Raw genomic sequence first — 18,270 nt, 5'->3', positions numbered from 1 at the left:
ACAACCCTCAAGAAGCTCGACACCATCCAGGTCAAAGTAGCCTAGTTGACTGCAACCCCTTCCAAGCATTCACTCCCTCCACCACCAACAAACTATGGCAGCCATTGTATACCATCCAAAGATGCATTGCAGGAACTCACCAAGGTCCCTCAGGTAGCATCTTCCAAACCCAGAATCACTGCCATCTCGGAAGAGGACAAGATTCTTGACTAACAAGGGAATCAATCTACAAATCTTAATATTTAATAAGCTTGCCTCTATCACTCTCTGGGGAACAGTTCACAGACTCAAACCCTCAGAATAAAATTCTTCTCATCTCAGTCTTAAATGGGAATCCCCTTAATTTTAAACTGTCTTCAAGTTCAGGTCTTTCCCATCGTGGAGATATCTTTTCAGCAACCATTCTGTCAAGTCTCCTCAGGACCATACAAGTTCTAATAAGTTCACCTCCCACTCTTTTAAACTCCAATGGATACAGATCCAAACTATCCAACTTTTCCTCTTAAGATAACCCCCTTCATCACACCATGAACTTCTCTGAGCTGCTTCAATATCCATTCTTAAATAACGGGACCAAAACTGTCCACAGAATTCCAGATATAGTATCGTCGATGCTCTGTACTACTGTAGCAAACCATCCTTGCTTCTATATTCCATTCCCTTGGCCTTAAATGGCAATATTCCATTTTCCTTCCTGATCACTTGCTATGCCTGTAAACTAACTTTTTGTTACTTATTTAACAGGACACACAGATTCCCTCCATACTTCAGTTTTACGATGAGATAATATAATGCTTTTCTATTCTTTGTCAAAGTGAACAAATTCACATTTTCCCAAATTATATTCCACCTGCTAATTCTATCATTTTCCCTACAACCGATCTTAAGCTAATCAGTTTTAATTCTCTCCTAGAGGAGTTACATTAGCTATTTCCCAATCTGATGGAATCTTTCAGGCATCTAGAGAAGTAATCTGGCTAGTCTAGCATAACTGGAAAAGCATTTAATCAAGAAGACAAAACAACCTTTCAACACAGCAGGTCTAGATTCACAAAGAGTTGCCAAGTAGGAGTGACACCAGAGGAAACCCTGAACCATGAAGTTGACCCTAGCAAGAATCAACATTGTTTGGAAAGGAGGAGAATAGGGAAAAAAAATAAACTGACCTGACCAAGAAAATATAGCCTGATCAACTTGGACTGTTAATAACACTGGCCATATGTATTTATAATGCTGATTTTGTATTAGCTTAGAAAGATAATATTTTTCAAATGTAATTCAAAACAAAAAGCAAATTCAACTTCAACTTGATAGCAATCCTTGAGAATAAGGATTTTGGCGCTTACCATGATCAGTTCTGGGTGGTCTCTGCACATCTTGAGAATGGACGAACAAGCGTGCCTACGAACATTTTTCACTGCTCTAGTTCTTGGAGCCTGCAACCCCAATAGAGGCACATTCTAAGTATAGATCTGCTTTCAATGTTTTAGTAAAATTTGGTTTTTCTTTTAATAAAGAAAGTTGTCCTACCTGGCTCTCCTCAACCACTTCAAACGTAGCAGATGCAAAGAGCTAAAAAAAAACAAAATGTACAAATTAGTACCATTCTAAATAGCTGACATTCAAAAGGTTCAGAATCCTTGGAACAGTCTACTCTAGGAGTGTGGATGCTCCTATTGAGCATATTCAGGGCTGAGATAAACAGATTTTTGATATCTCAGTGAATCAAGAAATATGAGAAGTGGGTGAGAAAATGGAACTAGGGCAGAATCAGCCATGAGTCTACCAAATGGCAGAGCAGACTTGATTGCTGCTTTTCCTCAAGTCCTTAAAATCAGCATATCAATTCATGCAAAAGGGCAAGTTGTATGTTTACGAACATCATTTTGTGATCCAGAAAACAGTAGCTGTTAGCAGAGTACTGGGTGTGTTTCAAAGTCATTCTCCTCATGCACTATTTGATAATTTGTCCCTTCAGCATTATTCAGAATTTGCTGCTTCTTTCTAAATGTGTCACGATACCTGTTGAAAAGTTAAAAATATTGAGGCATACAGGAGCACAGTATAATAAGCACCACATACACACACCACGCAAACGTATACACACACACACACACACACACACACACACACACACACACACACACACACACACACACACATACTCTCACCTCTCACGGAAGGCAGCTCACCACTACCTTCTGAAGGCAACTAGGGACAGGTAATAAATCCTGGCCTAGCCAGCGATGCCCACATCCACCAAATGAATTTTTAAAAAACATACATACGAGACAAAACTAGTACAGAAAGCTGCGCACACAATTCCAAATTTCCTTTTTGGGAGGCAAGTGAAAATAAAAGATGGCAAACAGAAGCTTGATGCAATTTTCAGACCACCCCCAGCGTCTGCATGAAAAAATATTCCATCACTTGAATTTGCTTTCCTTCTTCACATTTCTAAATCCATTACTGCAAATTATTGTACTTTCTATTTCAGGTATCTCTAATGCATTATATGTTTAATGGAGACCAACAAGCTAGGTAGGAAGGTAGGCTGTGGGGAGAGGCTGTCAAGAGATACAGACAAGTTAAATGAGGCAACAAGCTGGCAGATGAAGTGTAATGTAGAGAAGTGTGAAGTTATTCATGTTGATCACAGGAGTGAAAAAAAGCAGAACATTTTTTAGAAAGGTGCGAAACTTGTGGAACACGGAACATTACAGCACAGTACAGGCCCTTCGGCCCTCGATGTTGCACTGACCAGTGGGACCAATCTAATGACCCTCTAACCTAAACTATTCCAATTTTATCCATATGCCTATCCAATGACCATTTGAATGTCCTTAAAGTTGGCGAGTCCACAACTGCTGCAGGCAGGGCATTCCACGCCCTTGCTACCCTCTGAGTAAAGAACCTACCTCTGACATCTGTCCTATATTTATCACCCCTTAATTTAAAGCTATGTCCCCTCATGTTAGCCATAAAACTGTGTGCAGTTTTGGGGGCCGCACCTGCGCAAAGATATTTTGGCCTTGGAGGGAATGCAGAGGAGGTTTACTAGGCTGATACCGGAGTTGAGGGGGTTGAGCTATGAGGAGAGGCTGAATAAACTGGGCTTGTACTCATTAGAGTTTAGAAGAATGAGGGGAGATCTCATTGAGACGTATAAGATGATGAATGGGATGGATAGGATAGAGGTGGAAAGACTCTTCCCGCTCAAAAAAGACAGTAGGACTAGGGGGCACAGCCTCAAGATAAAAGGGGGGCGGTTTAGAACGGAGTTGAGGAGGAACTTCTTCACTCAAAGGGTGGTGAATCTCTGGAATTCTCTGCCCGTTGAAGTGGTGGAGGCTGCCTCGCTAAATATTTTTAAGACGCGGGTTGATGGGTTTTTGATAAGAGAGGGGATTAAGGGTTATGGGGAGAGAGCGGGAAAGTGGAACTGAGCAGCGACAGATCAGCCATGATCTTATTGAATGGCGGGGCAGGCTCGAAGGGCTAGATGGCCTACTCCTGCTCCTATTTCTTATGTTCTTATGTTCTTACAAATGTAAATGTTGAAATTCAAAGAGACTTGGGTGTACTTGCACAAGAAATGCAGAAAGTTAGCATGCAGGTGCAGCAAGCAATTAGAAAGGCAAATCATAGAATCCTACAGTGCAGAATGACATATTGGTCTTTATTGCAAGGGGATTGGAGTCCAATAATATAGAAATATTGCTACAGTTGTATAGAACTTTGGCAAGACTACATTTGGAATACTAAGAATCAAAGAAAGAATATAGTTGCATTGGAGGCAGTATTCAAAGTACACTAAATTGGTTGCTGGGTGAAGGGGTTGTCCTGTGTCGATCTATGACAGATTGTATATCTCAGAGAATTAAGGGATATGGAGAACAGGCAGAAAAGGAGGAGTTGAAGCCTGAGAACAGCCATGAGTGTACTGAATGGTGGAGCAGGCTAGAGAGGCCATAATATAGTTGACTCCTGCTCTTATTTCTTGTGTCTCTGCAGCTTTTTCAATCATTAGTTACACTACATTTCAGTTGTCAGCTTTTTGGTAACTGTGCCAGCTTGCTTTGAAAGTACTGTTTTTCCTAAAGTTCTATAAACCAATAGACAAAAATGATATACCTTTTCGAGGACTTGTGGCAAGACAGTGGCATCATGGAGAAGGAAGGGAGAAAGTGTGGACACAGCTGTCAGGATGCATGACAGAATGAGCGGATCATGGGTTTGATAGCTTAAAACAGCTTTGAGCAGTTCAATCCCATCTGCCACTGGTAGTTGCTGTAAAAACAAAAAGGGTAAGCATCTAGATAGCATTTTTCATCTTCAATATTAAACATTGTGTATAGAGATAAAATTCTAGAAGATACACTTGTGTTTCCATTAAGGAAGATATCATTCATCTGTTTATTATGCTGCTCCAAACAATGGCTTGAAAAAATAAAGCAAATTATATTCTCCAATTCCCCTCCCTACACAGCAAACATGCATCACTTCCCTCAGAACAAAATGTTTAGCTTTGAAGAGATATAAGCCAAAATTAAAATGGTGTACAGAATGAGAAAATGTAATCCATCCCCAAACAAATTGCCTTAGTCTCTTGCCACAACTCCCCCAACACCAAGGACTGTGGACTGTTATGGTTTCCTTATCAAAGAAGTGATAAACCTGCATTACAGTGGGTGCAGCAAAGGCTCACTAGATTGACTCCTGTGATAAGGAGGTGGCTTATAGAGGAGAAAGTGAATAGGATAGTGAATTTAATTCTAAATTAGGAAATGATAAGTGATTTCATTAAGTTATCAAACTCTCAGAAGACTCAATAAGATGGACACTGAGTTTTCCCTAGCTGGAGAGCCTGAAGCTAAGAGCAAACTTAAGACTGATGAAAATAATTTCAGTCAGGAATTTTCAGTCTTTGGAATTTCCTACCTTAAAAGATTGTGCCTACTCAGTCAAAAACATTTTCAATCCATGATTTTGGGCACCAAGGGAATCAATGAATATGGATTTGATGCAGAGGTTCAACTATGATCTTATTAAATGTGAGGGGGTGAATGCCCTATTCCCATTTCTTAGGTTATCACTAAAACTTCAAATGGCTCATACCATTTGAAAAGGGTGTTCATATGGGTACAGGCTGACAGTTAGATTATGGTCATGTTAAATTCCTTTCATAATTCACACGCACCTCAGGTTCCATTGTTCTGAATAGCTGGCTCATCACACTCTCCATAAAGAAAGTTAATGCATCCCACTGCACAAAAGATGGCGAAAAGATAGAGCACAAACCTTTGCCAGTCTTAGCTGTAGAAGAAAAATAACAACATCTAACCCACTGAAAAGGATTTGTCTATTAATTTATCTACAAGACAGAAACATCTACCACGATGCACAGAATCGCAACCAAAAGATGTTGACCTAAAAACACTGGTTTAAAAGAAAAACAATTGAATTCACAGGAAATGTGATTTGCAATAAACCACAACTCCCAAAAACTTGTGCAATTAAACAATTAATTGAATTTATTTGCTGTAAAAAACTATATCAACAATCTATCTTAAAGGGCAAAATGTGTTGAATGGCTGTTTCATAATTACCACTGTTACATTGTTAAAACACAAAAAGGTACAAGCAACTTGATTCTTTCACAATGCACAAGCTATTGGCTGGTAGTGTTATTTCCTTCTTCAGTTCCATAGGGAGTTTGAAGTTAGGCCTGGAGATAACTGGCGCAAGTACTGGGGCTAAGGCAGATCCAAAAATAGACATGTAATGAGTTTGGTGGGGGCTCATACTAACTGAAAATCTTAGGAAAGGAGACAAGAGTAAGGCAAGTAGAAAGGAACTACCAACTCAACTTTGTCTAGACACCTGGAATGATGGTCAAGCTGAGCTTTGTTCATCCACTACAGTTTAGTCTGATCCAGTCAATGGCTTAAGTCACAATCCCAGTTACTAGCAGCATCCAAATAGAAATGTCACAAACCAGGCACGTCAGCAATATTCCAGCAGACAGGCGGCTAGAGAAAACCCCCTGCAACATTCAAAAGCTGAGTAACAAGTGTGCGGGCAGCGTAGGGTTACATCTGAAATGATGCAACTGTTTCCAAAAGGAGCCAGCCATCAAGCTTAACACCATGCCAGGAAGAGCATGGAGATGTTATGCAGTGAAGTATTCCATCATTATATAACTGAAAGGATATGTTTCAGCTGAAGGGAATTTTTTTTCCCCACATCACCAGCTGAGCGGCTTAAAACAAAATCAAGGTCATCTCAGGTGAATGTAAAAAGATTCAATGGCACTATTTGAAGAAAGGCAGCTGAGTTTGGCCCCGCGAGCTGGCAAATATTTATCTCTCTGCCAACAGAATAGATTATCTCTCTGCTATTTGTGGGATATTGCAGTGCACAACTGACTGCCACAATTCCCTACATTGTAACAGTGACAACACCGCAAACATACTTCAAAGGCCAAATACAGGAAATCTTCACAGGTTTTGATTTCAGCCTCATCTTTCTCTTCCTTTGCTTTTGGGGTCAGCCGTTCAATCTTCTGCCATTTACACCTCCTCTGGATACAGCTTAGGCTTATTTCCTTGATCCAGTGCCATTTCCTTTGACCTTGCATCATCAATTCTATTGCCACTGAAGCTCTTGAGTCTTCTACCCCATCACAGGCTTTTCACTTAGTTCTTTTTCCAATCCTCCCCCATTCACTTGCTTAAAGCCCAATATATTTGTAATTCTCCCAGTTCTCTCTCTCTACTGATGCCAACTTATCCACTGAGCATTTCCAGTTATTGGTTAAGCATTTTCAGATGCCCTGAAAATATAACAATTCAAGTTGTTTCTATTCTTCTAACAGTAGTCCAAACTGCATTCAGGTCACATGAAGGCAGAGTAGAGTTTAACTATTTGTGCAGCTTTGACTGCAACTGCATTAGAACTGTCCAATGCAGCCAAGAGTGGTACTTTCAAGACTAACGTTAATATTTTCCTCTTATAGGGCAGGGCAGATACTGCTGACTTTTCTTTTGTTCAGCACAAGAGACTAATAATGAAAAAAATACATGCTTTCTGCACAAAGCAGCATAAACATAGATTTATCGACAGAACAATTCCAAAGACCACAGCAGGAATACACAATCCTACTTAAAAGCAGAAAAGACTAATTTGCATACATATAAATTTTCCAACTCAATTCATAATTCAGCAAGTATTTTTGAGTCAGACATGATAACCTATAGTATGTATCACATCGTCATTAAAATAATGATTTACAAGTGCTAACTTACTCCAGTATATAATAAATGTAAAGATCTGAATAACAAACATAAACAGAATGCTTAACAGCTTACACATAGTTGGGCCAACATCAATGACTGCTGTAAGTTGATACTGTAGTGCCTCAGATGCCATGTTGAATCCAGTCATCGGTGATAGTCGGCAAGAGAGTCTAATGGTTTCTCCTTGTTGAGCTCTAAATGCTGCAAAACATAAAAAATTAAGCTGCATAAACAAAACCATTCAAAGTGCTTCAATATGCTTCCCAGAGAAGTCCATTTAATTGCAAATTCACTATCAATAGGGTAAGTCGAAATCAAAATGTTACATTTATCGAGAGCAGACTACTATTTCAGCATACACAAAGACAGAAGCAAATATACTGAACTGTTGGGATAGGATACACTGACCAACTGTTTAAAGAGGAAATTAGAATCACAGTTCTTTTGTTAGAAAAGGGCATTTGATTTAATATATTAGTACAATACACTGCACAAAAACTTACAATTGAAAAATGCATTGAAGTCTTCATCATTGTCAAAATCCACACGAGAATATTCACAACTTGGACTGTCACTCTTGGACGGAAATCCAACCTAGTCAAAAGAAAAGGTCAGCTACAAAAATTCCACATGTAATTTCTTATTATAAGTTTCCAAATGGAGAGAGAATAGGACCCCTCAAAGGCCGAAGAGGACACATAGGTATGGAACCACAAGAGATGGTCAAGGTTCTCAATGAACCTCCTCTGTTTGCCGTGGAGGAAGACATGAAGACTTGGGAACCTGGAAAAGTTAGTGGTGATATACTGGGAACAGTCTGCATTAGTGAGGGAGATGATGGGCGTATTAAAATGTATGAAGATGGATAAATCTCCTGGCCCTGACCAGGTATATCTAAAAAAATTGCATGAGGCTAGAGAAGAAATTGCAGGAGCCCTGGCGGAGATTTTTGCACAGTAAGAAGTCTCACAACACGAAATAAAAGTCCAACAGGTTTATTTGATGGCACAAGCTTTTGCAGCATCACTCCTTCTTCAGGTAAGTGAAAAGTTATGTTCACAAACAGGGCATATATAGACACAAACTCAATTTACAAGATAATGGTTGGAATATGAGTCTTTACAGATAATCAAGTCTTAAAGATACAGACCATGCAAGTGGGTTAAGCACAGGTTAAAGAGGTGTGTATTGTCTCCCGCCAGAACAGTTAGTGAGATTTTGCAAGCCCAGGCAATTCATGGGGTTTGACAGTTCTGATGTGCCACAGCGAAAACCACACCAACCTCCTCAAAAAACAAACACGGGACACAGCAGACAGAGTACCTTCCATCGTCCAGTACTTCCCTGGAGCGGAGAAGCTACGACATCTCCTCCAGAGCCTTCGATGAAGATGAACATCTTGCCAAGGCCATCTCCACTTCCTGCCTTCAAACAACCACACAACCTCAAACAGACCATTGTCTGTAGCAAACTACCCAACCTTCAGAAAAGTGACCATGACACCACACAATCCTGCCATAGTAATCTCTACAAGATGTGCCGGATCATCAACATGGATGCCATCAACTCTTGTGAGAACACCATCTACCAGGTATACAGTACATACTCTTGGAGGTACAGCCAACGTTGTTTACCTGATGTGCTGCAGGAAACAATGTCCCAAGGCATGGTACAAGATAATGGTTGGAGTAAAGACCATGCAGACACTACGACCACGGATGAATGGACACCACTCGACAATCATCAGGCAGGAGTGTTCTCTTCTTGTCGGGAAACACTTCAGCAGTTACGGGCATTCAGCCTCTATTTTCGGGTAAGTGTTCTCCAAGGTGGCCTTCACAACACAACGCAGAATTGCTGCACAGAAACTGATAGCTAAGTTTCGCACGCAAGGATGGCCTCAACCAGGATCTTGGGCTCACATCACACTATCTGTAACCCCCACAACTTGCCTCAGCTTGAAAAATCTCACTAATGTCCTGGCTGGAGACAATACACACCTCTTTACCCTGTGCTTAACCCTCTCTCAGCTCACACTGTCTGCATCTTTAAGATCTGATTATCTGTAAAAACTTACATTCCAACCATTATCTTGTAAACTGAGTTTGTGTTTTTATATATCCTGTTTGTGAACACAACTCCTCACTCACCTGAAGGAGTAATACTCCGAAATAAACTTGTTGGATTTTAACCTGGTGTTGTGAGACTTCTTACTGTACTTAACCCAATCCAATGCGAGTGTCTCCACATCGAGATATTTGCATCATTGTTAGCCACAGAAGAGGTACCAGAAGATTAGAGGATAGCAAATGTTATGCCCTTATTTAAGAGCTGCAAAAAAAAAAACCCCTGGAAATTATAGACCAGTGAGCCTAACATCTGTAGTGGATAACTTACTAGCGGGGTTTCTGAGGGATAAGATATATATGCATTTGGAGAGACGCGGTTTAATTAGGAGTAATCAGCACAGCTTTAAGCACAGGAGATCACGCCTTACGAAGTTTTTTGATGGAAGCGACCATGAAAGTTGGTGAGGGCACGGCAGCAGACGTAGTCTATATGGACCTCAGTAAGGTCTTTGATTGAGTTCCACATGATAGGCTGCTCTGGAAGATTAGATCACATGGAATCCATGGAGAGCTGGCAAATTGCATGTACAATTGGTTTGATGGCAGGAAACAGAGGGTTATGATGGGAGGATGCTTGTCGGACTGGAGGCCTGTGATTAGTGGTTAGTGTTATTTGATTAGTGTGCCTTAGGGGTCAGCGCTGGGCCCACTGCTGTTTGTTATCTATATTAGCGATTTGGATGAGAATGTACAAGGCATGGTAAGTTTGCAGATGACACTAAATAGGTGGTACTGTAGATAGTAAGGAAGGTTATCAAAAATAGCAGCAGTTCATGATCAACTGGGGAAATGGGCTGAGAAATGGCAAATGGAGTTCAATACAGTGAGAGATGTTGCAGGTGTTAAGTCACTTTAAAAGGTGGGACTTTCATGGTGAAAGGGAGGACCTTAGGGAGTATCGTGGAACAGAGGGACCTTGGAGTTCAGATGCACAGTTCTCTAAAGGTGGAGTCACAGGTAGATTTTGGCGTGCTGGCCTTCATCAGTTAGGGCATCGAGTACAGAAGTTGGGAAGCTATGTTGCAGTTGCACAGGACATTAGCGAGGCCACACCTGGAGTAATGTGTTCAATTTTGGTTACCTTACTATAGGAAAGATGTTATTAAACTGCGGAGCGTTCAGAAGAGATGTACAAGGATGTTGCCAGGCCTTAAGGGACCGAGTTATAGAGAGTGGTTGGACAGACTAGAACCTTTTCTTTGGGGTGTAGGAGACTGAGGGATGATTTATAGAAGTGTAAAAGATCAGGAGAGACATGGATAGGGTGAATGCACTCTTTTTCCCGGGGTTGGGGAAAATCGAGAAGAGTGCATAGGTTTAAGTTAGGAGGGGAAGAATTAATCGCAACCCGAGGAGCAAATTCTTTTTAAACACAGAGGGTGATGCATATGTGGAATATACTGCCAGAGGAAATGGTTGAGGCAAGGGGTATTGACAACATTTAAACAGATACATGGATAGGAAAAGTTTAAAGGAATATGGGTCAAATGCAGGCAAAGGGGGTTGGCTCAGGTGAGCATTTTGGTCGGCATGAGCCAGTTTGGGCTGAAGGGCCGGTCTCCGTGCCATAGATTCTATGACTCTATAATTACACTAAATTAATCAAGATCTGATTAACACATGAAAAAGCAGAAAAATTCAAACAAGTCCTTAAAAAGGAAATCATTGGGTTAACCATAGAAGTTCAACACAAAATATATGGCTTAATATTATATTGGGCCCTGCAGTCATAAAAGGTGGCAACAAGAAGTACAATATTACGATTAGCTTTCAGGTTTCTCAATTTAGGGTGGGGATTGCATGTCCCTGGTTAAAAAGGCACCTATGAATACCAGAAGGAATGGAATAAAAACACAAAATTCTGGAAATAATTCAGTAGGTTTGGCAGCATCTGTGGAGAAAAAAATAGAGTTAATGCTGAGTCCAATATAACTCTTTGGAACTCAGGAGGAAAGGATTCAGCTTGTTTTTGTATCATTTCAGCAAGCTTTTCCATATTGCAAATTTACACTGAAGATGGCTTCCATAACCAATAATAAAAAGTCAACTTATTTTTTTCTGCTATTAAGTTCAAACTTTCCAAGCGATCAAGGACATTTCACTAAATCAGAATTACTGTTAATCCAGGTCTGTCTGTGAAAGGAGTATTTATCTTATTATCAGGAATAGTTTTTCTTCCAGGAACTTAGATGTTCCTATTTTGGCAGCACTTAAACCTTCCTAATGCAATAACAGCACCTTGTTAATTACTGCATTGCCATCACATTGATAATTGAGACAAAGTCACCTGAATGAAGTCACCACCACTCAAGGAAGTCCACTGAAGAAAAGTGCAAGTCCACATACCTTCAGAAGATTAGCCATTGTTGCATGCAATAATTGTGGAATGACATCCAGCAATACAGTGTCCTTAGAGACATGTTCATGTCTTAAAAACGAGCACCAAGCTATCTGGGTTGAAGATCTTAAATACTGGACAGAAGAGAAAATAGAAATAGGTGGTTAATTCTTAAGCCACCCTTTCTTCCAATCCTACCCCTATCCACCGAGTGAAGGAAAATAAATGTAATTCTGTGCAACTCTTGGCCAGTAACAATCTTATTAGTTTCTTTTGTTTGCTAGAATATTCAGTGATAGCGCACCACTATTTAGCACTCACGTCTCCACCCCATCCACCTGCCTCAAAACATTGAATGATTTTGATTTTGTGGCAATTGGATAAAGAGGAGACAATTATTTTAAGATTTTACAGGATAATCACACATCAGGAAAGCTATTCAGTTACTCCTAATTCATAGCAAAAATGTAACTCTGTAGCATCTAATTGTTTCCCCATTTAAAGTTTCTCTGACACATGGATCAGTGTATCTATCAGTTACTAGTTTGAGCCCATGTCTCTAAATAATACATCTTCAGTTTAAATATTGGTGATATTTTATGCTGTTTATCTCATATTCCTGCAAGATGACTACTCACACTTGAAACGTTCACTCCAAGATAAAGTATTTTCCTCTTTCGCTAAACTTAAAACACCTGACAATAAAGATCAGCTTCTTGTTTCTTTTCTATGATTCTGAAATCTTATGATTAAAAGCTGTTGGATCAGACCACTTTACAGTTTGATGTTAACTCTTCGGACTTCTATTCTACAGTTTTGGCTAAGTAGTTAACCAATTATTAAGTCTTCATTGATGCAATGTTGCAATAATTGGGCATGTTTAAAATCAAGTTTAAGATTTCCATGGGGACCGAGTGTAGGGTAGCAAAGTTTCCGGATGACACAAAGATGAGTGGGAAAGCAAATTGCGTGGAGGACGCGTAAAGTCTGCAGAGAGATTTGGATAGGCTAAGTGGGTGAGGATCTGACAGATGGCATATAACATTGGCAAGTGTGAGGTTAACCACTTTGAAAGGAACAATAGTGAAATGGACTATTATTTAAATAGTGAAAAATTACAACATGCTACTGTGCAGAGGGACCTGGGGGTCCTTGTGCATGAATCGCAAAAACTCAGTTTGCAGGTGATCAAGGCAGCAAATGGAATGTTGGCCTTTATCACGAGGGGGATGGAGTATAAAAGCAGGGAGGTCTTGCTGCAATTGTACAAGGTACCGGTGAGGCTGCAACTGGAGTACTGTGTGCAATTTTGGTCCCCTTATTTGCGAAAGGATATATTGGCCTTGGAGGGAGTACAGAGAAGGTTCACCACGTTGGTACCGGAGATGAGGGGGTCAGCTGATGAGGAGGGGTTGAGAAGATTGGGCCTGTACTCGGTGGAGTTTAGAAGGCTGAGCGGAGATCTTATAGGGACATATAAAATAATGAAGGGGCTGGACAGGGTAGAGGCAGAGAGATTATTTCCACTTAGAAAGGAAACAAGAACAAGAGGGCACAGCCTCAAAATAAGGGGGAGTCAATTTAGAACAGAGTTGAGGAGGAACTTCTTCTCTCAGAGGGTAGTGAATCTTTGGAATTCTCTGCCCATTGAAGCAGTAGAGGCTACCTCGTTAAGTACGTTTAAGTCACAGGTAGATAGATTTCTGATCAATAAGGAAATTAAGGGTTATGGGGAGCAGGCGGGTAAATGGAACTGAACGACTATCTGATCAGCCATGATCTTATTGAATGGCGGGGCAGGCTCGAGGGACTAGATGGCCTACTACTGCTCCTATTTCTTACGTACTTCTGTCCCTTTCACACCATTCATGAAATATGGATGTCATCTACTTTTCTGTATGTTATATTACATACTTGTCTCAACTGCACGGTTTACACTTGCATGCATTATCCAACATACTACAGCTTAACAATGAAACTGATTTAATTTCCCTTCTTGTATCATTTGCTTTTTTTCTTACACTTTGCACTGAGTCATTTAAAGCAGACCATTTATTTGGATTACACATTCCTACAATTAATTCAAGGCAACAAGCGTACAAATTGCACTCATGCATGCTGTACATTCAAATACTCATTACTATCAGGAAGTTACATAATACGCCGATTAAAAAAAATTACCTGACTAGGATGATTGGTAAAAGCTAAGAATGCTTGTAAATATTTGTTGAAATTAGGAGGTTGGCCAACATCTTTATCACTGCCCTGAAAAAAAAAATTGAGTTTAATTTGGCATATATTCATTCTAAATACAAAAACAAATCACATACAAATTAACTTCAACTTTCCTTTCATGGAGGGGCAGCCTTCCATGATCTACTTATAAAATTTGCTGTGTCTTCCATACTAACTGGACACAAAAAAAAACAAGTAATTTAGTTATTTCACAACCTACAACTTGCTAGGAAGCAGATGATTATTACAACAATAAGAACACTTGTTTGAGCAGACTTTGAAACGTTTTAAAAAAATTCCACCTGTCCACAAACAACCTCAAGATTGTCTGATCAATTTCTGAAAAATTTATAAGGTATTATTTGCAATCTTTTGAAACAAAAATTCAACATAAGTATCAAATCTGAGTTACATATTTTTAAAACTACGTTCACACACACATCCATGATTTCAATTAGATAAAAAAGGATATTGGCGGGACCACAGAATTAACACCAATTTTATTTCAATGCAAAATCACTTCAAAACCACGAGTTCAGAACATCTGCAGTTTAACATGTAAACCCACCAGCTGCTGGGCTGAATGGAAATCTCAGTTAAGCAGATCTTTACATATCCATTAGGTTTATAGTTTCACTAAAGTCAAATAAAAGAAAAAAGGAGTACAGAAAGCCTAATGAGACACAAATTAGCAGAAACATCGAACAGGTAGCTCAGCATCTCAGGAGCGAACACTTTGTTGAAGATTAACTAAACCTTGTGTTCTCCATAAATGTTAACTTATTATGTTTCCCCAGTTTTTATCTTTCTAAAAAGACATTTGACTGTGACCACACAAATGCATTGTATAGCAAATAAATTCATGACTTAGAAAGTGCTACCATTAAAACAGACAAAGGATCGGTAAGCTCAACATACCCACAGTGCAGTCAGCTGTCCACCTAGGGCTGTAAGTACTTGACAAAGCCTTTTTAGAAACATGTAATGCTGTTCCACAAGCCCTGCTCCATGAGCTGTCCTATAAGTAAGAAATATGGAATTAAATTTTTCCTGGCATATAACAATTAAACAGAGAAGTTTCCACAAACTTCCATAGAATAGAACCTCACAGCGCATGAGGCCGACATGAAGCCCATTGGGCCTATGCTGAATCTTTTAGAGTGCTGTACCATTTAGTCCCTGACCATACCTTTCCCCATAACTTTGCAAAGTAGTTGTCCTCGAGTACACATCCAATTACCACACAAGAAACTATAGAAACCCTACACTGCAGGATGCCATTCGGTCTGCCTAGTCTACACAACAAAGAGCAGTTGATCTGAACCCACTCCCCTGCCCTAACTACATGCATTAATCATGGGCCAATATACCTAACCTGCACATCTTTGGACTGTGGGAGGAAACCCAGAAGACATGCAGACATGGGGAGAACATGCAAACCGCACACAGATACCCTAGGCCAAATGTAGTTTTTACCTCTAAAATCTGATTTCAACACCTTTAGGTAGTTCCAGAACTCAGCAGTCCACTGCAGATGAAAATTTATAATTTCTCCTCTCATTCTTCTGCCAATCATTTTAAATCTATGATCACTGGCAACCCACCTGCCAGAGAAAACAGTTCCTCCCAACATGCTCCATCAAAACTCCCATCTTCTCTAATCCGTCTACATAACTCAACTCTTTCATCCTTCATACCAATGGATCAATCCTGCTCTTCGTCCCCTCAGGACCCAGACAACCTGCCTGAAGTGCAGTGCCCAGAATGGAGTACAATACTGCAGCTGAGGCTGAAATGGTGATCTGTAAAAGATTTAGCAGAATTTCTTTCTGTATTCATAATTAGTCCTCATAAAGTCTATTGTTGCCCTACTATTTGTGTAATGTTGATATTGTATTGAGGAATAGTATGACTTAATTTTGCTCTTATTTCTTATGCATTGTCATTTGCGTCACATTACTTTCTTTTGTTTCAGTGACTTTCAGAATTGTATTCTCTCTCATCAATTAAAGATCATTTATGACAAGAAAAACAATGACCTTGTCTGATCAAGCCCAAGGTGGGATTGAATGTTTCATCTTGATTGCTTGGATTGTGTGTGTGGGGGTGGTGGTGGTGGTGATGGTATACACACACACCCACACCACACCAGAGCAAAACTTTCATTCAGCCTTATTCCCATCTCATTACTTATATGTCCAAGTCAGAGCTTCCTCTTAATACTATTTGCATCCAATTTCCTCAGTTATGAAACACTACCTAAACTACCTTTTGAAATTCCCCATATGTGACCATCCACTTCACTACCTTCACTTCTGTACCTCTGTTACTACAATGGATTTAAGTCAGGTTAATCAAACATCATTTGCCATTAGCAAATAAATGCTGGCTAGTCCTCAAGGGCCAAGCTTTTCAAAGTGAAAATTAATTGCAACCTTAGCAATAGTGTCCAGGAGTAAGTTTCCCACCTCAGGCATGGCTGACTGGCTTGTATTTAACCAGATTGAACAGGGAGGTTTGCATGCTCAAAATATTACATTTATTTTCAAGTACAGACTCTAATCTGTTAATTTCTAATATATGATTCAGTCGTTTGATTTTTCTACTTATTCAAGATCTCTTAAATACAAAAACAATCATTTCACCAATATACAATGTGTTCAAAAGCAAATAATGTAGCATCAACTCCCTCCATTCAGGGGGGCTCCGTTTCAACAAACTGAAATCACAAATGGCAAACCTATACATGCGCAGCGCACACTATGTGGAATGAAGTGGGAAAGTCGAGATTAACAGTTTAAACTATGGATAGTGAACTTTTAGGGATGCAAACCACAATAGTGTACACAACTACATTTGTGCAAATAAAAGAAATTCACCATAGAGGGGGTCACGAGTGACAGGGGTTAACTGTAAAGTAAGTGAATTTATGAAATTAACATCCGATGTTTGACCAGGTGGAAAACACTTACTGTGCAGCTGACAAAATGCAGTGCATGGCTGCATCACTATAGAGAACCAGGAGAGGCTTACGATCCTCCAGCTTACCCTAGCAAGTGAAGAAAGCAGAGGTAATTCAACTTGAATTTACTAGAATTTTGTAGGTCCCTAATTTTTATATGAAGTAAATAGAATATGAGTAAGAAAAGGAAGAAAAATGCTAAAATCAATCAGGTAACTTGCATTATGAATATCAAGCAGGCTTCCATGTGAAAATTATAAAGGACAACTCAAGAGGCCTCAAAATAAAATTCAACATCTGCAATCAAATATATTTACATACTGGGATCTCACTCATGGGGCAGAATTTTACATTATCCTGTATGCATACGTGGGTAGGGGCCTGCTGTGAAATTCTTCCAATAGAGAATTCTTCAGTCTTGTCCACCCTGGCATCTTTACAATTTTACAGTGGAATGGAAAGACCCAAGCCCATATGCTAATTGAGGCAATTCATGGCCACTGCAAGGCCATTGCTAACCCAAGCTCAATTTTCAGGCTGGCATAAAGAATTCAGGGGCAAGGAGGAAACCTGAAAAGTGACCCTGCTCACTTCCATCAGCAGTCTCTGTTCAACACTGCTGCCAACCCCCACCCCTGTCGTGGACTGGCACTGCTTGTAGTCCCAGTCTTGCCCACTGCTGATTGGCACCACTGGAATTAAAGAGCTACTGGCCAACCAAACTGGCCAGTTGTTGAGGTGGGTCTTTCTTTGAAGTGAATTCAGAAGTCCAGCTTCTAGCCAGTAAATGTTTGCCAGAGCGTTAAATAGCTGTGGGGCAACCAAAAATTAGGGCAAGGCTCCTTGGAGGGCATTGGGGGAGAGGGGGGGATCCTAGCCATGGTTATCAAAATGTGGAGATTACCATGGTTATCAAAGTTATTGCAACTGAGCAGATTTACAGGAAAGGCACCTGAAATGCAAGTTACCTGATTAACTGCTAGCAGTACTGGGATACTTAGAGTATAGAATCATACAGCACAGAAGAGGCCCTTCGGTCAATGGAGTCTACACAAACATTAGAAACCTGAGCTCCCACCTAATCCCATTTTCAAGCATTTGGCTTATAGCCCTGAAATGTTATGCGCCAAATGCTCATCCAGATACCTTTTAAAGGACGTGAGGCAACCTGCCTCTACCATCCTCCCAGGCAGTGCATTTCAGACAGTCACCACCCTCTCGATAAAGTTTTTCTTCGCATCCCCCCCAAGCCTCCTGCCCCTGTGGTATATTCAGCTTGCAAACTACAGTACAAAACAGCAATGCGAA

General features: G+C 40.1%; 1 protein-coding gene across 2 annotated transcripts in view; it reads right to left on the bottom strand.

The window, feature by feature from the left end:
• xpo5 (exportin 5) overlaps positions 1 to 18,270 on the bottom strand; it is an 87,765-nt gene that overhangs the window by 38,152 nt on the left and 31,343 nt on the right. Inside the window, exons 8-17 of one of the 2 annotated variants that reach the window (XM_080200662.1) lie at positions 16,973 to 17,049; positions 14,919 to 15,018; positions 13,947 to 14,030; positions 11,774 to 11,899; positions 7,802 to 7,892; positions 7,371 to 7,499; positions 5,201 to 5,316; positions 4,135 to 4,290; positions 1,532 to 1,572; positions 1,347 to 1,446 (exon numbers count right to left, since the gene is read on the bottom strand). In XM_080200662.1, the coding sequence (XP_080056788.1) occupies positions 1,347 to 1,446; positions 1,532 to 1,572; positions 4,135 to 4,290; positions 5,201 to 5,316; positions 7,371 to 7,499; positions 7,802 to 7,892; positions 11,774 to 11,899; positions 13,947 to 14,030; positions 14,919 to 15,018; positions 16,973 to 17,049 (1,020 nt within the window). Of the gene's footprint in view, positions 1 to 1,346; positions 1,447 to 1,530; positions 1,573 to 4,134; positions 4,291 to 5,200; positions 5,317 to 7,370; positions 7,500 to 7,801; positions 7,893 to 11,773; positions 11,900 to 13,946; positions 14,031 to 14,918; positions 15,019 to 16,972; positions 17,050 to 18,270 lie in introns of both variants that reach the window. The other variant, XM_080200663.1, reaches the window with a different exon arrangement.

Source organism: Carcharhinus amblyrhynchos, chromosome 12 (genome assembly GCF_965287045.1).
Source record: "Carcharhinus amblyrhynchos chromosome 12, sCarAmb.v2.hapA, whole genome shotgun sequence".
NCBI lineage: Eukaryota > Metazoa > Chordata > Chondrichthyes > Carcharhiniformes > Carcharhinidae > Carcharhinus > Carcharhinus amblyrhynchos.
Note: the sequence above shows the minus strand (reverse complement) of the source record. Positions and strands in the feature narration are given on the sequence as shown.